The 23,501-nt window shown below is 42.5% G+C and overlaps 2 protein-coding genes across 6 annotated transcripts; one reads left to right on the top strand and one right to left on the bottom strand.

Moving 5' to 3' along the window:
* The first annotated feature begins 323 nt into the window (after window positions 1–323).
* Window positions 324–13,501, top strand: LOC129102982 (uncharacterized). 5 transcript variants are annotated; one of them, XM_054613219.1, is made up of 6 exons: window positions 4,867–4,890; window positions 8,307–8,504; window positions 9,307–9,936; window positions 10,956–11,286; window positions 11,402–11,577; window positions 11,745–13,501. In XM_054613219.1, exons 3-6 carry the CDS (start codon window positions 9,335–9,337, stop codon window positions 11,974–11,976), a joined length of 1,341 nt encoding a protein of 446 aa, XP_054469194.1. In that variant the 5' UTR covers window positions 4,867–4,890; window positions 8,307–8,504; window positions 9,307–9,334; the 3' UTR covers window positions 11,977–13,501. The 5 variants fall into 5 exon arrangements, with proteins under 5 accessions (XP_054469193.1, XP_054469192.1, XP_054469194.1 ...); XM_054613218.1 differs by lacking the exons at window positions 4,867–4,890; window positions 8,307–8,504 and adding an exon at window positions 324–403; XM_054613217.1 differs by lacking the exon at window positions 8,307–8,504 and having other exon boundaries at window positions 4,811–4,890.
* Window positions 13,502–18,332: 4,831 nt separating this feature from the next.
* On the bottom strand, window positions 18,333–23,169 carry LOC129103719 (E3 SUMO-protein ligase ZBED1-like). Its single transcript, XM_054614307.1, has 4 exons — window positions 23,038–23,169; window positions 20,928–21,839; window positions 19,522–20,251; window positions 18,333–18,370 (listed from the first exon to the last, which is right to left on the bottom strand). Exons 1-4 carry the CDS (start codon window positions 23,167–23,169, stop codon window positions 18,333–18,335), a joined length of 1,812 nt encoding a protein of 603 aa, XP_054470282.1.
* Window positions 23,170–23,501: the final 332 nt, after the last annotated feature.

Raw genomic sequence — 23,501 nt, 5'->3', positions numbered from 1 at the left:
TGGGGCCTTTGGACTGGTTTCTCCAGGTTGTGAACCACTGAATGTATAACTGTATATAAAGTGGTTAATAGACTTCTGTAACGGATGCTGTAAGGACCCAAAAGTAGTACGACAGACACACGGAGTAGTAGGAAGAAGCTTTATTCCAGTATACACAACAGGGAACTAAATACTAAGGTGAGTAGGTGCAGCAGAGTGGGCAGGTGAGAGGGATTGAACTGATGAGGTGGGTGTGGCTGACAGGTGCACTGAATTAACTGATAAGGTGAGTGAGAGATAGAGTGGCAGGGGAGAAGGGGCAGAGCTGAGACAGGCTGGTGAGGTGGGAGTGGCTGCTAGGTGAACTGAGGAAGAGTGAGGCAGAGTGACAGAAGGGAAACGGAGCAGCACCATTTTAGAACAAGTATGTTTATTTCAGCACTTTGAGTATATTTGGCTGATAATACTTTATTTGAATGAATTATTTTTAAATTGCTGTATTGTCACTTATGTATTGTATTTTTTATTTTTGCCTCTCAACTGTCAAATTCAACCGCCCGTAGAAAACAAAATTGTGGCCTGGAATGATGGCTAATGCATCTATTTCACCTGTAATGTAAACTAGTGGTTAAGCAATACAGATCTGCACATATCAGTAAACATTAACTATCTCGACCCAAATGGTTTATATATGGCAAGAAAAATAAAACTCAATTTGTCATGCTGATCTACAGTCAAGATGTGCAAACTCTTTGTTACATTTGTTTTACATTAGCTGCAGTCAAACAATGAGTGACGTTAAAACTATCCATACCTATCATAGATAATTTATTTATGCACACACCCAAGTGCTGAGATGAACAGATGAATGCCAATGAAGATAAATGTGAAGGCCTCTTTAAATGTACATTCATTTTCTGTTAAATAAGAAATAATATGACTTTGACTGTTAAAATTCCTAATTGTTGCAGATACAAATGCAACAATTAGGGATCATTTATCATTTATCACTGTGCAGCTCATTGATAAAGAGATAAACAATCTGTAAACTGCAACGGCTGTTCCATGACACGTTTCAATTTGGGAAAAATATGTAATAATAAATACACTAGCTCTGTTGTAAAAAAAAAAAGTCACAATATTGGACATGCTTTGTATAATCATTATTATAAAACATGGATTTACACCCTTTTTTCCCCCTGTTTCAATGATTTGGAAAGCTTAAAAATATGAATAAAAGTTACATTATTGTACACATAGCCAATCCCCGTTGTAGTAATTAATTGTTTGTCGGATCTATTTATTGATCATTGTTGCAGCACTAGAAATGATGCACTGGAACATAATGCAGTGTAACTAAATACTCTGTCTGTCTGTGCTGAATGCTGGCAAGATGCACAGACAGTCGTAATTAAGGACTGACTAATAGATATCTTTTCCATCAATTACCATCCCAGTGCCACCAGATTTTCTTCATTTACATTTCAATTTAAATCAGATTCACAGTCGGTGTTAGCAAGTGGGACTCTATACATGCCTGGGGCCACATTATGGTAACAAGTCTCCAGTAAGTCGCTGCTCGGGGTCCAAAAAAATAGTCCATCACATAACCATCTCGAAGGGATTTCGGCCAGTTAGCTACATTTAATGAGCATAATATTATTCATGCTCCACTGACTCCTTCTGTTCAGCCTCTGGAGAAGATCCAAGTGGACACGGGACTGTGGGACTTTAATGACAAGCCGATCCCAGATGTGAACAATGAGATAAACAGAGCGGGGCTGTTGCTTTGATGGGCGGGATGGACGAACATACAGAGGGACGGAGATATTGAGAAGTGCATGTGTGTATTAATCAAATATATCTATTATATTTTGGTTCTATGGATGGTCCAGACTGAAACATCTCTAAAACAATCAGATGGATTGCCATAAAATTTGGTAAATGGTCCATGAAGGATAACAGCGGATAAAAATATACTACAACACATAGCATCCACATTACAGTTTGTAAACACACTTTCTGACAATAGTGACGAGGCGTAAGAGCTGGAACTGATGGACAGAGATTCATGGTTTCCAGATGATAAATCCTACTGACTCAGAAATAGAGCGGATCATCTTCCAATCTGAAGGTCAGCGATCTGATCCCCGGCTCCTCCAGTCCAGGTCAATGTGTCCTTGAGCAAGACGCTTATCCCCAAAATGCTCCCGAAGGCTGCGCCATTGGTTTATAAATGGGTGTAAATGTGTTTAGTCCTGATGGGGAGGTGGCACCATGCATGGTAGCCCCTGTCTTCAGTGTTTGAATGGGTGTAAATGGGTGAATGACATGTAGTGGTAAAAGCGCTCCCAATGGTCTGAAGCCTAGAAAGGTTCTATGCAAATGAAAGTCTCATTCATGTCTCTCTGGATGAATTATATTCACTTCTGTCATCTCCTGTCTGTCATTCTAGTGCCAACGGCAGGTCAAAATTTGAATTTGTCTGCATTATTGTTTATGACTTAATACCTGCAAAACTAATGACCTTCCCATCAGTCACCTGTTCTTTTTGTTAGCATATGTGGTGGTAAAACTATTCAAAAGTAAAGAGCTAAACAGCTGGATACATTTCACTTCACTGGCACCTTAGCCTGCTGAATAAAAAACGGGTGTTATATAACATGTAGACTTGTAGGCTTTTCTGGAGCTTCTGTTAAGACATAATAAGATAGGGAGAAAAGTGGAGCAAAAGGTGATTGTCCTGCTATAAAACTTTACTATCTGAACTTTTTTCTCGGGATCATAGCTCAAGTGATTTTACACAGGACAAAGTAGTGTTTATTCGATTCAATAGGCTAGACTCTAGCCTATAGGCTAGAGGATCAGCTAACATTTACAAAGTTGCCTTCATACTGCAATTCACTTTTAATAACCTGCCTAGACACTAATGAGACCGCTGAATTGATTTTTTTTTAGCACTTTTTGGCCAGGCAGGCTGCAAGTTGCATGCAGCCAAGGAATATACTGAAACCATAACTTAACCTAAATTATTATCAGTTTTCCGCACAAACAAAGACTCAAATGAGCTCCTATTGAACATAGAGTGGGTTATAGTGTGATATGTTTGGCTATGTGTCGCTATTGATACAGTTGTTTTGGACTTAAGTTCAATTTTGAAAGTATTAGGCTAACATGTCATGCTCCAGTTGGCTACTTTATAAGAGAATAAGATTGTATTTACAAAAAATGTTAACACTGTTTAACATCTGAAGCATTGTTAGGTTAAACAACAATGTAGATGTAGCTCCAACTAAAAAAAAAGCACCATTCAAATGCTTACACATTATTAATTGTAATGGAGTATTATTTTTATTAGTATAGTATTTCTACTGTTGCTTAAGTAGAGCCTATTATTTAACGAAATCTAAGCTACTGGGGTTTACTGAAATAATTGACCTGCTCTAAATCAGGAAGAGGAAAAAATCAGCTTTTCAGTTATACAATTTTATATTTATGTCAGGCCAGTAGTAAAAAAAAGCATTGATTTCACCCTGAAGCAAATCCAAATTGCAATAATTAAATACAGCTGAAGACTTTTTGACACACAGATCAATGTCGTGCCAATCAGTCATATGTGTTGAGTTCTTGAGTTTTTTCTATTTGTGTATCTTATAATTCGACACAGCATCCTAAACAGTTCAGCTGCCTCAGGGTTTAAGGTCTCTGTAAGAACGAACATCCTCAGGAGATGGTTGAATGGCAAATTCACCTTACATCCCTCTTTTAGATCCGTCACATACGACGTTATTCAATTAATATGTTCTATTTGTTTTGGGACCCAACTTACAGAAAGTAACAGGTGTCATACATTTGGCTGAAACAAAATTGTACATTTGTCTTGTTAAACCTGCAATGATGCAACAGATTATTTATGCCATATAAAGGCATTACTGAAATATTCTAACCTTTAAGCCACCTGATAAAATAGTTTGTTAGTTAGTCCAATATTCACCCTCTTTTAGCTCCGTTTTTGGTCCCGACCCACTCCTGAGGGCAATCACGATATTTAGCTCTGTCTGTTCTGTGATTTGTGTTGGTTTTTAGAGCACTTTTGCTGAAATAAGCAGCGAAAATTGACAGTATGGGAACATTGAGAGTGAATTAAAACAGTTAGTACAGCAGTAGTTCTCAAAAAGTGTGGCAGGGCGCATCACCTGGGGAATATTGGGTATTTTAAATTTCAAGACATTTGGATATTGGCTAAACAGTATTCAGTGGCTATATTTCAGCTACTTCAACATAGTCGTATACAGTAGACACGTGGTAAAGTTAAACAGTCACTGAAATACACCTTCACTATACACAGCCTATTTAAAAACCTACACCCTCTCAGAAATATTGACCTATAATCTCCAATATTAGAGGAACTTTGGTCAACCAACTTCACCAACCGTGTGTCCAGTGTTATTATTAAAATTAAACTTCTAATTGCAAAAAGGAAGTACTGCAGAGGTTTTATTCTGAGTTGATGGTGGCGCTGTTCTGTGTAATATTTGAATGTGAAAGCAAAAAAAAGTTCAAACCAAACAACCAGGAAATAGATTTAGACATACAGTAATCCTCCGCTAATTTATGCTCTTCCAGACGCGCTTTGATGCGGAACGAATGGATGAGGATATAAAACAGTGTGTTTGGCTGTGAGGGAGGAGAGAGGGAGTGAGGGAGTGAGGGTGAAACTCAGGGCTTGTGGTAAACAATCTGAGCTAGCAGGTTAGGTTCACAAAGTCAGTTACCATGGTGACAGACCCACAGTTTCCGTTTCCTCTCTCTCTGGAGCTGAAAACACTGAGTTTCCTTCATCTCAGGGTAAATGAACTCTAAACCTGCTTGCTGGAACAGGTTCTTCTGCTTTGGTTGCTTGTGTCCCTTGTAAGTATTTCTGCCTATTTTGGTTACTCGTGCAATACCAGTTCGTTCTCAGTTTAGGTTTTGTTTCTTCTGAGTGTTTAGCCAATATCCAAATGTCTAGAACAGGGGTGGGCAATTATTTTTCCCAGGGGGCCAAATGAGCAACTGAAAATATTTTGGAGGGCCGGGCCAAAATGCCGAAACTCAATTATGCATAATATACATTTTATTTCTATATAAAAAGCAGTAAATGGCATTGTTTTGACCGCTGGTAAGAGTGTATGTTATTATTTGGCAATTAAAAGGTGAGGTTAGCTTTCAAAAATATCATTTATTCAAATAGAATTTCCAAAATGATAAACAAAATGTGAAACATTTGACTCATTTTCAGTCACATTAATAACAAAGGGCATTTTGAGTTTCATATACTATTGAAACAAGGATTTTCTTAGCTTTCTAAAGACATCACATCATCTTTGTAGCCAAAATAAACAAGACATGTCACTGAACTGTGTAACTGTGTAAAGAAAAGTGTCCCAGTTTTGTAGCCTTATTGACTTTACATGCCTATATTAAACATTTAATGTTTTCAGAACTGTGCAAAAAAAAAAAAAAAAAAAATCAAGTGTCTCATTTCACTTGTTATATTTCCACATTTTAGTGTTTTTCAGTTCTTTTTTTTTACTGTGCAGAAAAAAAGAAAAGGATCAAGTGTCCCATTTCACTTGTTATATAGCTTTGCTAGTAAATCCGTTGATGTCCGCGCTCGTTCGGCATCAGTCAGTGTTTGTATTTCTCGGCATGTTTCGTCTCGTAATGCCGTTTCAGACTGTCCTCTTTAAACACGGCGACATGCTCCCCACAAACCAAACACACAGGTTTACCCTGGACTTCAGTAAAGAAAACATTAATTTGTTTGAAAGTTCTGCTTTCGGCATCCACTTTCCTCTTTTTGGCATGAGCCGACATTTTCGCATTTTTCAGGGGTGACACGGAAGGAAGACAGGTTGTCAATCACACGCATTTCACGTGCACAGTTGACGTGCACGATTGCGTGCACTGTGAGAATAAATGGGCTTCAAAATAAAAGCAATGCGGTTTTAGTCCACCCATAAGATAATTAGAAAATATGTTTTATTTTCTAATTATCATGTAATCTTTCGCGGGCCGGTCAGAATCATCCCGCGGGCAGTATTTGGCCCGCGGGCCGTACAATGCCCAGGTCTGCTTTATATGGTATAAACAATCTGTTGCATCATTGCAGGTTTAACAAGACAAATGCAGAACGACCAGGAGACAGATAAAGTTCTGGAGCTTTATTCAAAGCTGAGAACACAGCAGACAGACAGGCAGGATATAAAAAAGTCGAAAAAAGTTATATTTAATATATTATTATATATTTTTCCTGCAACGGGAAATCAGTCCACGGGAAATTGCTGGAAGGTCTGACATAAATGCAACGATCTGGCGGTGAGTGAGTGGATGACCGGGGTTGATATACTGCAGAGTTGATGAGTAGATTGAAGGCAGGTGTGTGGCTTGGAGCAGGTGAGTATGCTTGGCAGTAATCAGGGAGCTGGGGAGAGTGAGAGGAGTGACACGCCCACCTCACAGACACACACACACAGAGATAAACAAACAAGGGAGCACAGGAGACACAAGGGCAAGGGAAAACACATGAAACACAAGGAATAACCAGAGACATGGCCATGGCCGTGACATCTTCACTTGCACAAGTATTTGCCTCAGCATGCTCCTTCACATTCATGGCCCGCCTGTTTGAGTCTTTTGGAATCCACCTATTTAACTTTTTAAATGAAAACATAAATGAATGACACATTTTAAAAAGATTTACGTCTTCATTAGGAATTAATTGGTTTTGGGCTGAGAACCACAGACAAATAGGGAAGTACTTAGAGATGGACTATTGCATTGCTGATTTTGATCTCTTTATGGGATTAGTAAACAATAAATAATATATTTAGTAACACCAGATGTGATGAATAGAGGTGATTCTAAAACGTTCACTCTTGGGTGCTTTTCAGTGTCAGCTCCAGGAGATGCTGCAGTTTAAAATGGCTCTTATTTGGAGCGCTATATGATGATATATGGACAATTTTGTTGCAGTTGTCGTAGTTATTTTAACTCCTATTGCAAGACTATGAATTGTCAGTGATTAAGATTGTATTTACAAAAAATGTGAACACTGTTTAACATCTGAAGCATTGTTAGGTTAAACAACAATGTAGATGTAGCTCCAACTAAAAAAAAAGCACCATTCGAATCAAATGCTTACACATTATTAATTGTAATGGAGTATTATTTTTATTAGTATAGTATTTCTACTGTTGCTTAAGTAGAGCCTATTATTTAATGAAATCTAAGCTACTGGGGTTTACTGAAAGAATTGAATTGTTTGCTCTGTTCCTCAAATGTGTCTTCTGAACTCTTATTGAACTCCTCTTTATTGCTACCCTGATCGTCATCCTCTCTATCGCTGTGAGAACAACCAGGACGTACAGGGCCGTCCCAGAGCCACGTGGGGCTCTGAACACTTGCCCCTTGTGGATCTCTGGGCGGACCATCACCCCCCTCAACAACACCAAGCAAAAACAAATATAAATCTCTCACAGTTTAAATAAATGCAGAGAGAAAAGTACAATATCGTAACAGTTTGTCTTCCATACTCCCTGTCACTCTGTCTCACTCACCTAATTGGCTCACTCTGTTCACCTGCCTGTCACTCTCTCTCGGTTCACTCCGGCCACTCCCCGGGAGAGTGTGCTCCAGCAGGCGGTTAAACCTGTGCTAATGGCAGATACTGTGGGAAGACAGTTGCTGCTTGATTTGACGGTACATGAGGATGATGGGGTGGTTTCACCTGATGAGTCGATTGCAGGGCCGCTTAAAGAACTCTGAAACGCTGGGTAACTTAGAAGTTTTGTTTGGGCACTTGGCTAAGGAACATTTCACAGAGTTGTCGGTTCTTATTCACAACTATCTGTGTTTGTTTAGTGACGTTCCAACTCTTACACATTTAATAGAGCATGACATTGATGTGGGTGATGCGCAGCCAATCCGCCAGTGTTTTTACAGGGTGTCCGAACAGAAACGCAGAGTAATGGAAAAAGAAATAAACTATATGCTTGACAATAATATTGCTGAACCTTCGTCTTCCAGCTGGGCATCTCCCTGTTTGCTTGTGGATAAAGCAGGTAAAAGTCCTCGGTTTTGTACAGACTACCGTAAGGTAAATGGGGTAACTAAACCAGACGCGTATCCACTGCCGCGTATGGAGGATTGTGTGGATCAGGTGGGCTCGGCTCACTTTGTCAGTAAATTTGATTTACTCAAAGGATACTTGCAAGTGCCACTGTCTCAACGTGCTAGGGAAGTGTCTGCCTTTATAACCCCTTTTGGTTTGTTCTCCTATTCAGTAATGAGTTTTGGGTTGCGGAAAGCACCGGCGACCTTTCAGCGACTGATGAATATGGTTGTGTCTGGACTGGACGGCTGTGCTGTGTACCTTGATGACGTAGTGATCTACAGCAATACCTGGGATGAACATGTCTACCGAATCAGGAAGCTGTTTGATCGGCTGCGTGACGCAAACCTGACGATCAACTTGGCGAAGTGTGAGTTCGCATCTCAGGAAGATAGTGGGCCAAGGGCAGGTGCGGCTGGTACAGGCAAAGGTGACTGCAATTCAGCAGTACCCAGTGCCCACCACCAAGAAAGATCTAATGCGCTTCTTGGGTTTGGTGGGTTACTATCGGCGTTTTTGTAGGAACTTTTCAACTGTAGTGGCTCCGCTGACAGATCTGTTGAAAGCTAGAGCAAAAATACATCTGGTCAGATTCATGTCAGCAAGCTTTTGGAAATGTTAAGACTGTCCTGTGTTCACCTCCTGTCCTTGTGGCACCTTGCATGGAGCGTCCGTTTGAGTTGCAGGTGCCTACATTTTAAGTTCTCTATCTATCTATCGATCAATAGATCATTCTTAATACCAGAATGAATGAAGAAAGAAGACTAGAATATAAAAAAGCCAAGCACTTTAATCAACAACTCTGGTAACAAAAAAAAACACATGTTCACAAGGAAAGGATTCATTGTAGGGCTGTTTTATTGGATTGCCTTACATTGCACAAGTGACTAATAAACTGTGACACCAGTGTATAACTGAATATCAGTCTCAACATGAAGGAAGAACATGAGACCAAATAGAGAAATTGGGATCAAGAAAACAGGTGCTGGTGAAATAGCTCCAACAAATAGGAGTTTAAAAAAGGTTGATAAGGGGTGATTTAGGAGTTGTAGACCTCTATGCACTGACCACATTCAAAGTTTTTGATGATGTTTAAGTTACGACAACCAAGCTTTTGTTTGCTTTACTCCTCAAATGTGTCATCTGAACTGTGATTTCCAATTCTTCCTCAGGTTGGGAATCTGTGTCGTCCGTGGCTGGATGGCCAAGCCCAAAGAAATCAGAGTGAAGTTTTTCTTCCTCTTCATTGTTACCCTCATCTTCATCCTCTGTATCGCTGTGAGAACACCCAGGACGTACAGGGCCGTCCCAGAGCCACGTGGGGCTCTGAACACTTGCCCCTTGCAGATCTCTGGGCGGACCATCACCCCCCTCAACAACACCAAGCACTTACTGGTGTCGGCCTACATGGACCAGAGAGTGGAGGGCTTGGATCTACGCATCATCGGCATATTTAAGAGAGACTCCATCCAACCACTCCACTGTGTTTTCTGCTGTGCAGGCCATTTATCAAGCACAACTCCAGGAACAATTTTACAACACTCAGACAACTTTGGCTTCCCCTACGTCACTACAGACGTCATGTGTCAGATTCCTCAGAACTGCAACACTACACATGTCAGTCTCCTGACTCAGCCAGGAAGAGTTAGTGTATTTAACCAGACCTGGCTTCCTATAAGAAACCAGAAAACCAAAGGGAAGAAGGAGGAAAAGTTGCAGTTTAACTTCACAGTTTGCATCTCCAACCTGTTTGGAGACTACAACAATGTGCTTCAGTTTGCACAGACTCTGGAGATGTACAGGTCAGCAGCTACAACACCACAAACCCTTGCAGTGTCACCATGGTGCATACATTTGCTGTAAATGTGCTTGCACTATAAATATGATAACAGACGTTATGTTGTAGAAGAAGGCCAATGGAAACAAAGAGAAATATAATTTGACTACAATGGGCAGTAGTTTACATACACACCCTGGAGCACAGATCAGCACAGAGGATGTACACATAACAACTAGAAAAAGGGCACTCAGTAGAGTCCAGATGTCAGCCAGGTCTTTCTGCAACGATTACTGCTGTATTGTGAGATTTTCATGAATACAACCCAAAATTCACAAATCCCCATTTAGACAGTAATGACCTGTATGGCATAAATCACACTTCATTCAAACTCAAAAACATGCGCAAATGAATGTAGGCAATCAGCTCAAAGTTTTCTTACAAGACACATTACTAAATCTTGTGTAGTGGCAGCTAAGTTGCAGTGATGTACTCAGCAGTGTGTACTGCTAGATCCGCTAGCTGTTAGCCAAACACAGAGTCCAAGAATAAAAAGTATGCAAACTGTCCAATGCAAGAGACCCTCACTGTGTCTCTGGACGCAGGGTAGTGGCCGGGGGCCGGTGATGCACTCAACTGCGTTATCACTTGTGGCCCCTAATGGGCAGGGGACGGTTAAGGGTAGTGAGTGAGGATTCTGCAGGCAATGGCAGGATAAAATAGTCACACAAAAAAGACAGAAAAAATATCTCTAAGTACTTGTACTACTGAACGTGCTTTACATTTTCTGTTTAAAAGGCATACAGACCAATATTCAATGACATTGTGGCTACGTGGTTTAAATGCACTTTCTTGTAAGCCCCTTTGTACAAAGCCTCTGCAAAATGAAAAAAAATTGACCCTTCTTCAATCTTCAACAGTATTTGTAGAAACAGATCTTGCTCTTTTGTTTGATAGCCATGTTAGCGTAGTAGCTCTGGGAGGTGTTTTTTTTGTAATTTGGGTAAACCAATCATTTACCCCATTTTCCTCATTTTGCTACAGACTACTGGGTGTGGACAGGGTGGTGATCTATAACACCAGCTGCGGCCCAGACCTCGACCGCCTGCTGCAGAGCTACAGCCAGGAGGGCTTCGTGGAGATGGTTCCCTGGCCCATAGACCAGCACCTGAATCCATCTCGTGGCTGGCTCTTCTCACAGAGCGGGGGGGACGTGCACTACTTCGGCCAGTTGACCACGCTCAATGAGTGCATTTACAGATCCATGGACCGCTCACGCTACGTCCTGTTGAACGACATCGATGAGATCATAATGCCGTACCAACACAACAACCTCATGTCTCTGATGGACGTGCTCCAACATCAACATCCAAATGTAGGGGAATTCTGATGTGCATTTCTGAATGACATAACATTTTACTGATAAAGCATTTATATTGTACTGTCTTTCCCATCTCAATGCTGCACCTGTCTAACCTCACATTCTGCAGACGGGGGTGTTCCTCATTGAGAACCATATATTTCCCAAGAAGCCCTTTGATGAAAGTAAATGGGGTCCCCTGCCTCAATGGAAAGGGGTGCCAGGCTTTAATATCCTGGATTGCATCTACAAGGAGGAGCCTGACAGAAACGTATACCACCCCCACAAGATGATACTTCAGCCAAGGTAGGTTATCAAAATAAGTTTATTTGCTCTTTACACAAAATGGTACTACATATATTGTGAGAGAAACTTTATATGTTATATATATTGTTGTATGTATATATAAGTATTATATGTAAATTATTAGCAGCACTTATGTGATGCTCATTGAATGTGTGGTTGTGTCACAGGATGGTGCAGCAGACCTCAGTACATGAAGTGCTCAAGATGTTTGGAAAAATGTTTAAGGTTCCACCAGACGTGTGTCGGATCATACATTCCCCAATCAGGACCCCAACACAACAGCCGCTGGAGCAGCTCCACGTGGACAAACGACTGTGGGACTTTACAGAAAGACTGCTCCCCAGCGTTGATAAGGTGCTGAGGAGGGCGGGGCTTTTGACTTCAGAGAGGCAGAGCTGATGGGACTGACACTAAGATGGACACAGAAGTGTACACGCACACCAGAAGGCCATTTAAAGAATATAATTTAGGCAGAGAAATGAGCGGATAACACTCCTGCAACAACTTTCTTAAAATGCTGTCAAGGTGAGAACTGAAGACTGCTTTTATTAGTGCTTAGTGGTCAATTGAAGACTGATATACACATGAAGAACTGCGGGAACATTGTACTGTGTGAATGTGACAGGATGCAACCCTATCTGCATTTTAAGCAAAACGCTCTGGCGTGGAAAGAATAAAGCCGAGGTGGCAACCTTCATTGAAGACAAACATCTGGTCAGTGTCATGGTTACATGTGAATGCACCAAAAGTGTTTGTTTCATGGAATTGTTGCTGACAGAGAAACAGTTTGACTATTGCTACAGTTATTGGAAGGTGAAGGTGTTGATCTGAGGTAAAGAAACAGAGTGCAAAGGCTTGTTTACCACAGCTGTGGTCCAAACTATGTCTGGCACATTGATGGCTACGACAAGCTTGAGCCATTTGGTATTGCAATCAGTGGATGCATTGATGGGTTTTCCAGAAAGATGATATGGCTTGAAGCTTACAAAACAAACAATGACCCAAAGATCATTGCTGGCTACTTTGGTGGAAGCCCTGCCAGACTCAGACTTGATATAAAACACAGCGACTTTTGCAATTTTCAGAGAACCAAGCTGAGACAGACAGTGTAACATTTGGTCCAAGCACTGGAAACCAGCGGATTGAGCGATGGTGGCTGATCTTGCAAAGTGAGTGTGTCCAGTTTTGGATGGACATATTTTACAAACTGAGAGACGATGGCTACTGTGAATGAATTTTCCTTATTGTATGTTAAACATCCCTCTTGTAGGTTAAAGGAAACTGTCTGTCTCTCTTAGCCAGCCTCACTCTATGTGCCTGATAGGGCCGAGCTGGCTGGGGCAGCTGGTAGGCCAAGGTTAGCTAGAAACCTTGTGTATTCGGTTTAGACTCAACAGGCTGGCGCCTGGTTGGAGAGGCTGGATAAGAGAGACTGTACAGAGGCTATGTTGTTGCTAGCACAGCAACGGTAGATGTATTTCCTTGTTTAGATCTTATATCCAATAGAATCCTCACACATGCCAGGCTGATGTAGAACTAACCCTATTTGGATATAGCGGAACTTAGCTGGTCTGGGGAAGGTTAAATACTGTGCTCAAGGACACCATCTTCAGAATTGGGTAGCAGAACGCTGTGATTCACACGTGGTGTTTCCCTGTTCTCCTCGATCGAGCAACAATAAATGTTACCGATTAAGACATCCGGGTCTGCCGAAACTTCTTCTGTCTCGAAGAAACTACCTCTAAGATATCCATCACAGCTACTTCTCAGTCAACTTCTTGTCCTTTATCCATTTTTTCTTTCTTCAAACAATACAGGTAATTGACACATACACATACAGGTGATAACCCAATAATATGTTTAAGAGCCACAAGTGACCATGTGTAAGTCATTGCCTTTTTTTCTGTGCAATGGATTGTGTAATAAATGGCATGACATAAGACTGTTTTTTTATTTTTAGGTTCTTCTTCTATGTATGTTTATAATGTCTAGTGTCACGTCTCTATTTGATTGTGTGTGTGTGTGGGTCCATGTGGGTCCGTGGGTCTAAGGCTGTGTGTGGGTCTAAGGCTGTGTGTGGGTCCGTGGGTCTGAGGCTGTGTGTGGGTCTAAGGCTGTGTGTGGGTCCGTGTGTGTCTAAGGCTGTGTGTGGGTCCGTGGGTCTAAGTCTGTGTGTAGGTCTAAGGCTGTGTGTGGGTCCGTGGGTCTAAGGCTGTGTGTAGGTCTAAGGCTGTGTGTGGGTCCGTGGGTCTAAGGCTGTGTGTGGGTCTAAGGCTGTGTGTGGGTCCGTGTGTCTAAGGCTGTGTGTGGGTCCGTGTGGGTCTAAGGCTGTGTGTGGGTCCGTGGGTCTAAGGCTGTGTGTGGGTCTAAGGCTGTGTGTGGGTCCGTGGGTCTAAGGCTGTGTGTAGGTCTAAGGCTGTGTGTGGGTCCGTGTGTGTCTAAGGCTGTGTGTGGGTCCGTGGGTCTAAGGCTGTGTGTAGGTCCAAGGCTGTGTGTGGGTCCGTGGGTCTAAGGGTGTGTGTGTGTGTGTGTGTGTGTGTGTGTGTGTGTGTGTGTGTGTGTGTGTGTGTGTGTGTGTGTGTGTGTGTGTGTGTGTGTGTGTGTGTGTGTGTGTGTGTGTGTGTGTGTGTGTGTGTGTGTGTGTGTGTGTGTGTGAGTGAGGCTGTGTGTGGGTCCGTGTGTGCGCGTGGGTCTAAGGCTGTGTGTGCGCGTGGGTCTAAGGCTGTGTGGGTCCTCCTAAGAAGAACTAAATGAGGTTGTAATGACATGGAACAACCACAGAGTCCGTCAAGTCCACAACTAATGATTACCTCGTGGACCTCCCTCCATATTGCATGTATATGTGATGGATGAAAATATGATTGTGGCTAATATATATGTACACACAAAGTACTGAGTACTGTTGTCCTTACGTTGACTATTTGTACAGACTGAGTCATCACATTTAATAACTAAATTATGTATTCAAATATTTAAACAATCACAGCATGCAATATTGCATACGTTTTCATTTTAAATGCTATTTGATTTAACTTTCTAATGCAAGAAGCCTTTAAAGTAACCTATCAATAGGCTTATGGAATGGTTGACAATGCCAAGCTGTATTTTGGTAAATAATAAGAGCACTTGAATAGACAATAGTGCTTGCAATGTTAAATTAATAGAATAGGTAAATTGTAACACGATTATGCGACATATACTTGTTTAGTTATATGAACCCAAAAATAGAAGTAAACAGTCTTAGTATATTTCCAACAGCAAAATGCACTCTCTTGTGGTACCCACCATAACAATATGTTATCTGAAATACCTTTAGACTAAAGTTATTGGTGAATTCTAGCAATATCAACCATTAATCTTAAACTACATCCTTAATGGAGGTATTTACAGTAATCTCTCTGCATTGACACATACCACTTAAAATAACTTGTTCTCAAACTGAAAACAATGTTCAACAAAACAAAAGTGGCGAAAAGTAGCTGAAAAATGTGGACAGGATGTTAAAGCTGTGATGTGACGCCCAGTAAAATAAACAAGGGAGCTGTAGTGCGTCCTTCATAAGCCAAAAAAGGAAAATGGAAAACTTACAATGCATACATACATAAACCTCTGATGGCAGTCCAGTTCCTGTTGGCTGAAATCTTTGTAGCTTAGACAATGTCCATTACCCACATGATGCTTTCTAAAACTTTGTTCCTTTCATGTAAAACATCTGGGTAGTTGTCATAACTTACTGGCACCTCAAAGTAACAGCTTCAGGTGTGAGCAACAGGTCTTATCAGAAATCCCTAAAGTTGTGTGAATCTGCCAGTGATGTTCTTTCCTGTGAACAAGTCTGTTCAGTGTAAATTCTAAGGAAAGGGAAGAGGTGCTGGGTGTCTGACTCTCTGAGGTATCCACTTACATACTTGGCAAATTAGTTTGTCCTGGGCATTTTGGGTACTGGGGTATGTAATCGATCCCATGATCTTTTGTGATGTTGGTTGTAGCTCTTCATGAAACGCTGCAATCTCTTTTCAGTCGACTGTGGTGTAAAGAAGGTGAAACACTCTCACTGCTTGCATTTGCAAATACTGTGCTGCCTTCAACATAAATGACATCTGAAATATTTATCTCCACAGCGTCTGTTGCAGAAGTATCTGGAGGGTGGAGATAGATAGCAGGTCTATCATGTGTCTTTTCACCTTCTTTCATAGTGGAATTACTGTTCTCCTCCTCAAGATTTATGTCACTGACAATGTCTTTCTACTTGGTTGTTAAATAGAAACGTAAGAGAGGTTACTTTTTATTTTCATACAGTTCCTCGACTGTGATACTACTATCTAATGAATGTTTCTGGAAATCAGTTAAATCAATGTGAAAATCAGTTAAGGCTCCCCACTGCATTTATATCACCTGAACAAAACAACCAGGCAAAATTCCTCTCAAGCAGCAGCATCATCCTCAGTACTGGTAGCTCAAAAATAAATTAGAACAAGGCAAACCTAACCAAAGAGATTGTACGGAAGTTAATTTGCCTGCTAAAAACATTTATGAATGTGGTGTCAAAAATACTTAATAAACGATTAGTATGATTTGTATTTATGTCTGCTTAACTGAATGTAATGTGCATAAAGTCAAAAGGTCAAACTCCATGAGGAGGAATATTAGCAGGTGAGGTGTTGATCTACAGGCAAATATATGCTCTGAAGTGTGTTATATCACAGCTATAATCTGGCACATAATCCCCTGATAACCCAGAAATGGCTAACAAGGCGAGCTGTATCCCTCGGTTCCCGGTCTTTATGCTAAGCTAAGCTAACTGTCTCCTGGCTCCATGCAGCTTCATATCTAACAGACAAATATGTGAGTGCAATCCTCTCATCAAACTTTTGGGTAGCATATGTCTTGTTTAATTATTTATAATTTTTTATTTTCAGTATCCATATTTGAAAATTAAACACAGACCAATAAAATGCATTTATCTCAGTTCTGTAATGACTACCATATATACCATGCAGAAATAAAGCTAAGAAAAAATAGCAGTGTGGCCTGTAGCCTTCTCCAATCAACACGCCATAACAAGATATTTTTGCAGTCTAAAATGTTTCTTGCACAGCAGGTGGAGACAGTTGTTTGCCTGTTATGGCTCCAGTGATCTTATAGGTTGTGTGTGTATTATTCTAGTGACTGTTATCTGAAATCTATTCAGTTTATGTTCTATTTAAGTGTTCTATCAAATTAAAGATGAAGTCGAAAGACATATGTGAGTAAGAAAAAAGACTCAAAGATGCAGGTGATTCATTCATTTTGCTTATTGTGATTATTTCAAAAGGTTTACTTTTTAATCTTGCATTCTTGCATTTAGTCTTTTCTTCAAATGTGAACCAAAAACTGTATTTAATCTTGACGAAACCGCTCGTAACTGCCTGTTTGTCACAAGACAGGACCCATTTGTTCTGAGCACACTCTATTAAGATAAACAAACATTATTTATCTCCATTCCCCTTCCTGAAATACAAACATTGCCAGGTACAAACAATTCTTCAAACAGACATGTAAATTATAATTATAATAATTATTAAGGCGTATCACTTTAATGTTTCATTTGGTTAAGGTGGCACTCATTTTAATAACTGTATATATTTAAATAAGGGTAGTCTTGAAGTAACTTAAGTTATTAAATACATGCAGAGGAGAAAAGTACAATATTTGCCTATGAGATATAGACTTAATTCATATTTTTGCAGTCTAAAATGTTTCTTGCACAGCAGGTGGAGACAGTTTATCTGGTTTCATGATGAAGTTGTGGTTAGATATCTCAAACGGCCCCATGGCTTCTTGCAAGTCTGCAGATTGTTTTGGTTTCCTTTTGTGCTGCACTTCCTTGCCTTGAATTCTGATGAAGTTGGTGAGCCCCTGACTTTTCCTCTAGCACCACCAATGCATTTATTTATCTATGAGGTGGCTTTGCGCCACATTTAGAAGCATCATCAGATCATCATTTATTTTATAAATAAATAAATTACTCCTCTATCATATATAGAGGAGTAGGAGTATAAAGTAGCATGGAAATGAAAATATTACATTACATTACAGTCATTTAGCAGACGCTTTTATCCAAAGCAACTTACAATAAGTGTCACGGATTGTGGTGTGGACCCAAATGCAGAACAACCAGGAAACGGATAAAGTTCTGGAGCTTTATTCAAAGCGGAGAACTCAGCAGACAGACAGGCAGGGGGACAGACTCACAGAGGGAAACAGGCCCCCTGCCTGTTTCCCTCTGTGAGTCGGAAACCAGAGGAAGCAGAGGCTAAACTCTGGGTCTGGGGAGAGTGAGAGGAGGAGACACGCCCACCTCACAGACACACACACAGAGATAAACAAACAAGGGAGCACAGGAGACACAAGGGCAAGGGAAAACACATGAAACACAAGGAATAACCAGAGACATGGCCACGGCCGTGACATCTTCACTTGCACAAGTAAATGCCTCAGCATGCTCCTTCACATTCATGGCCCGCCTGTTTGAGTCTTTTGGAATCCTCCTATTTAACTTTTTAAATGAAAACATAAATGAATGACACATTTTAAAAAGATTTACGTCTTCATTAGGAATTAATTGGTTTTGGGCTGAGAACCACAGACAAGTAGGGAAGTACTTAGAGATGGACTATTGCATTGCTGATTTTGATCTCTTTATGGGATTAGTAAACAATAAATAATATATTTAGTAACACCAGATGTGATGAATAGAGGTGATTCTAAAACGTTCACTCTTGGGTGCTTTTCAGTGTCAGCTCCAGGAGAGCTGCAGTTTAAAATGGCTCTTATTTGGAGAGCTATATGATGATATATTTAGGGCTGTCACGGTTGAGGAATTTTCACCGCGGTGAAAACAGGGGGTGCAATATCGCGGTATGCGATATTATTGCACAATTTTTTAAAATGCCGTTTAAGCGAGATAATGCACATTTAAATTCAAAACACACCCGTAACCGGAGTTTTGTCAGCGAACTTTTCGGACACAACGGAGCTGAAGGTTTGTGTGGAACCAGTTGCCATGGAGAATACGTCACCACTTTGCCAACAGTACGTTTGTTACTAAATTTATATTTATATTACTTTACTTTGTGTAGTGCCGAACAACTCCCCTTACCTGTTCTAAAATCAGCGCAAAGCACGGCCTCTTGGGGCTTATTGCTTAATTTAAAAAAGGTTATTAAAAAAAAGACGAGGCAATTTTATAACACTTCTTATTTATTGAATGGCTGTGGCGTAGTGGAGAGCAAGGTAGTTCTCCAATCAGAGGGTCGGTGGTTCGATACCCGGCTTCGGCAGTCGATGTGTCCTTGGGCAAGACACTTAACCCCAAGTTGCTCCCGAAGGCTTGCCATCGGTGTGGACTGGATGTTGCATGAATGTTAGTTAGAGTCTGATGGTGGCACCTTGCATGGTAGCCTGTCACCAGTGTGTGAATGGGTGAATGATATGTAATATACTACTGACTGTAAGTCGCTTTGGAGAAAAGCGTCTGCTAAATGACTGTAATGTAATGTAATGTAATGAATGCAGATCAAAGGGCGGTAACGGCACAGATGCAAGTTGTTTCTCCTGATTGAACTTAAAAACTAAATTCAGGAGAAGGCTGAACGTTTAAATGCATAAAATAAAATAAATAATAAATAAATAAAATAATTGCCCGTTTTGTTTTTAAAATTAAGTAGCCTATACAAAATAAGAGAAACCAGGCACTACAATTTCACATTCACACACACACACACACACACACACACACATAGGGCGATGATTTATAACTCGGTCATGTCCTTGTTACGAGCAAGGAAAACCAGCATGTTAACCTTATGCGGTTTGAGAGAGGATCTGAGAGGGGTGACAACATTTCCAGCGACACTGAAAACCCTCTCGGATGGTGTGCTTGTTGCGCAAATACACATGTACTTGCGTGCCACTTTGGAGAGCAAGGGAAATCTCTCCTGGTTGTTGCACCACCATGCCAGGGGTTGTCATTAGAGTCGATGGGTTCCTCCTGCAGGTAGCGAGTGAGCTCCAGGTCGGCTCTGGCTCTCTTCGGGACGGTTGCAGACGTGCTTGTCCGTGACTTCAGCAGGTCTCCGAGCGTTCTTTTTTTGGTGGGTGGTGGCACCGCTGTCTGCGCCAAGGACTCTGGCTGGTCAGCAGCTGACGCACTGGCACCGCTCTCTCTGTCTTCCGTGTCCAACATTTCATTGATCAGCGCGCACTTTGTCTCCTCCTCCGCATACTCATCAAAATTGTTGCCCCGATATCTTGGGTCCAGCAAGCAGGACTTTGCCAAAGTTGCTTGTAGAGCAGCTGGTCTGTACTTCTCCTCGAGAACACTGCACATCTTCCGCTTGATGTCTGAGGTCAGAGTGGTGTCCTCGTCTGATGGTTTTAAGACATCTTCCGTGAGGAGTTTCAGGACAGGTTTAATTGATGAGACCGTGACGTAGTTCTCGCCAGACAGCAGATCCGTAAAATCAGCCGCTGGCTTTAACGCCGCGTTCACCGACTCCAAAACTGCAATGTCCTGCCAGCTGGGGATGAGATGCTGATGCCGCCGATCATCCAAAACTCGTTTTATGGCGGGGATTTGCTCCAAGACTCGGTCCACCATTTTTTGTTTGGAGCCCCATCTTGTTGGACAGTCCTGCATGGACGGAGTAATATAATTATTGAACTGAAATAACACCAGCTTATTATTATTTTTCGTTTCAGTGTATTTTTTTCTAAAAGAAAAATATTTTTTAAAGCTAGGGTGGGCGATTTTGGAGAAAACAGCCGTTGAGATTCCGTCGCGTGCTCTCTGGCCTCTCCCTGCCACGCTACCTGCTGTAGCTCCTCCCACCGAACGTCAGTTATGCGCGTTCATGTGAATTCAGTTACATTGATAGGAAGACGAAACACGCAGGGACGCACCAACGTCGTTGCCAAGGTGACCGGACAGTCCCACAGCCAATAAGAACGGAGAATTTCTGATTGGTCAAAGTGTACATGAGCGGTGGCAATTTTTGGGTGCGGCCCACAGAGGCAAAAAAGTTATGAGCAGATATTCTCAGAGCACTTCACCTACACATAGCTGACTGGCTATTAGGACAGTTTTGCCAAATATTACAGTAAAGAAATTACCCACCCTAGCTTTAAGCATCTCAAAAAGCTAAATAATCACAGCAAGACGGGAAAATAGCCTGTCGGCTGCAAGTGCGTTTCAACTAGGTGTTTATTTTGACAAATCATAATATGGAGGCTCAATGATAGGCCAATTGTGTTATTAAGTGGACTTACAGTGGGTTACAATTAAATATAACTTCTGAAAGCTAGCTTACCATTATGAGTACGTGCTGCGGGGTTTGAAGCTCCGCTTGCGCTTTCGCCAGATCCCTCCTCTTCAGCCAGCTCTGGGAGAACGCACCCACTAAGGTGTGGCACTGGCCCATTGCTCGCGATGTGCGATCTTTAACGCTTGCCATTGCGTTTGTCACTGCCAAGTGTAGATTGTGTCCGAAGCAGTTCAGCCACGTCCAGCCCAATTGTCTCACTGCTGCCACGATGTTTGCCCCGTTATCTGTCGTTACGCACGCCAGCTTCTTCTCATCCAGGGACCACTCATCAAATGCGCTGCGTAGAGCCTCTGCGATGTTGTCAGATGTGTGATTCAGGGGCATAAACACTGTTTCGAGGCAGCGTGATTTTAGAGTCCAGTCTGTGGTCAGGTAATGAACAGTAAGACTCATGTAAGGAGTCATGTTCACACTTGACCACATGTCAGTGGTGGCAGAGAAAAAGTCCACACTTCTGAGCTCACTCTGAACTGATGCTCTTACTGAATTGTACATTTTAGGCACAGCAGTTTCTGAGAAGTAGGTTTTTCCTGGCAACTCATATTGCCTATCAAATTTCTCGAGCAGTGACTTGAAAGAAGGTTTCTGTACAGTGGAAAACGGCACCATCTCCTCAACTAGATACCTTGTAACAGCGCCTGTTAGGCGTTTATGTCTGTCACTGTCTCTGCTGTACTTGCCGACTCGAGAAAAGGCTTCGGCGACTCCAAGCTGTCGGCTAGCACCGACATGAGCTGCTCCGCTACCCTGTGTGGCAATCCGCGCCGCAATAGATGGATGGTAGCTTGATAGGTGAGCCCTTAAATTAGTTGTATTTCCACGTTTAACTTGAACCGTTTTGCGGCAGATTTTACAGATGGCCACATCTAAATTGGCTGGTTCCCCCTTTTCATTTGGCTGAAAGCCGAAATGCTCCCAAAGGGACGAGGTACAATTTTTTTTTGATACGAGTGCTGCCATTCTTTCATTCATTCACTTTTTTTAGACGTTTGTTTTGGCGGGAGCAGGTTACTACTAACTAAATGAATGAACGTTAATGAATGGGTATCATGGCAACGCACGTTTCATTCTAGAATTCCACGGTCAGTTTCATGAACGCGCAACCCGCACCAGGTCATATGCGGTGATCGCGATGGCCCATTATCTACCGCGGTGTGCTCTACATATCGCGATATTTCATTTTTGCGATTATTGCGACAGCCCTAGATATATTGTCACAGTTCTTCCTCCATACGGTTCACCTGCCTGTCACTCTCTCTCAGTTCACTCTCCCTCACTCATCTAATCCGCTTCATGCAGTGCACCTGTCTGCCACACCCACCTCATCAGCACCATCCCTCTCACCTGCTCACTCTGCTGCACCTACACCCTGCAGTATAAATGCCCCACTCAGTCACACACTCGCTGCCAGATCGTTCGTTGTTTTCATGCTACACTTTCCAGCAATTTCCTGTGGACTGATTTCCCGTTGCCGACCCTGCCTGTCTGGACTTCCCTGCCTTGCCTGTGCCCTGGTCAACGTCTCAGCCTTCTGTCCCAGACCACGAGATTAGCCTCCGCTTCCTCTGGTTTCCGTCTGCCTGATCCCTTGCCTGTTCCCCACTGTGTCTGTCTGCTGTGTTCTCAGCTTCAAATAAAGCTCCAGAACTTTATCTGTCTCCTCGTCGTACTGCTCTTGGGTCCACACACCAACCGTGACAGTACGATCTGGCCCCGACATGGACCCAGCATTCGACCCCTCGTCACAGGCCCGGTTCGGGGTCATTGAAGAGGCGCTCCAGAGACGCGAGACCAAGGTTGTCACCAACACCGCTGATGTTCGTCACGCCCTGGCGAGCAGCAACCAGGCCTGGATTGACTTGTTTAACCAGGTTCAGCAGCTCACGACAGCCATTTCGCAGACCTTCGCTCAGCCTGTTCCTAAGCTTGTCCTGCCGGCTTTCCAGACTGCGCCTGTCCTGCCGGCTTTCCAGACTGCGCCTGTCCTGCCGGCTTTCACCTCCTGACCCGTCGCCGCTCTGTCCGACTCCTGCACCGCCCGTCCCGTCGGCGCCACGGCCGACTCCTGCAACTCTTGACTCATCGGCATTCCGACCGACTCCTGCACCTCCTGACCCGTCGCCGCTCTGTCCGACTTCTGCATCTCCTGACCCGTCGCCGCTCTGTCCGACTTCTGCACCTCCTGACCCGTCGCCGCTCTGTCCGACTCCTGCGACTCTTGACTCATCAGCATTCAGGCCGACTCCTGCACCTCCTGACCCGTCGGCGCCACGGCCGACTCCTGCGACTCTTGACTCATCGGCATTCCGGCCGACTCCTGCACCTCCTGACCCGTCGCCGCTCCGACCGACTCCTGCACCTCCTGACCCGTCGCCGCTCTGTCCGACTCCTGCACCGCCCGTCCCGTCGGCGCCACGGCCGACTCCTGCACCACCCGTCCCGTCGGTGCTCCGATATAAAAAAAATTGTCCAACAATTTTGTTGCAGTTGTCGTAGTTATTTTAACTCTTATTGCAAGACTATGAATTGTCAGTGATTTCATGTTCATCAGGCTGGTGA

Source organism: Anoplopoma fimbria, chromosome 15 (genome assembly GCF_027596085.1).
Source record: "Anoplopoma fimbria isolate UVic2021 breed Golden Eagle Sablefish chromosome 15, Afim_UVic_2022, whole genome shotgun sequence".
In the NCBI taxonomy this organism is placed as follows: Eukaryota; Metazoa; Chordata; class Actinopteri; order Perciformes; family Anoplopomatidae; genus Anoplopoma; species Anoplopoma fimbria.
Note: the sequence above shows the minus strand (reverse complement) of the source record. Positions and strands in the feature narration are given on the sequence as shown.

Coding starts and splice junctions, on each gene's coding strand:
- LOC129103719 (XM_054614307.1), bottom strand. CDS start 23,169: ATGAGTCAAGAGTCGCAGGAGTCGGACAGAGCGGCGACGGGTCAGGAG. Junction 20,252..20,927: donor CGCAGCACGTACTCATAATG/GTAAGCTAGCTT, acceptor CCGTCCATGCAG/GACTGTCCAACAAGATGGGG. Junction 18,371..19,521: donor CTCTCCAAAGTGGCACGCAA/GTACATGTGTAT, acceptor TTTAAACTGCAG/CTCTCCTGGAGCTGACACTG.
- LOC129102982 (XM_054613217.1), top strand. CDS start 4,832: ATGAACTCTAAACCTGCTTGCTGGAACAGGTTCTTCTGCTTTGGTTGC. Junction 9,937..10,955: donor CAGACTCTGGAGATGTACAG/GTCAGCAGCTAC, acceptor ATTTTGCTACAG/ACTACTGGGTGTGGACAGGG. Junction 11,287..11,401: donor TCCAACATCAACATCCAAAT/GTAGGGGAATTC, acceptor CACATTCTGCAG/ACGGGGGTGTTCCTCATTGA.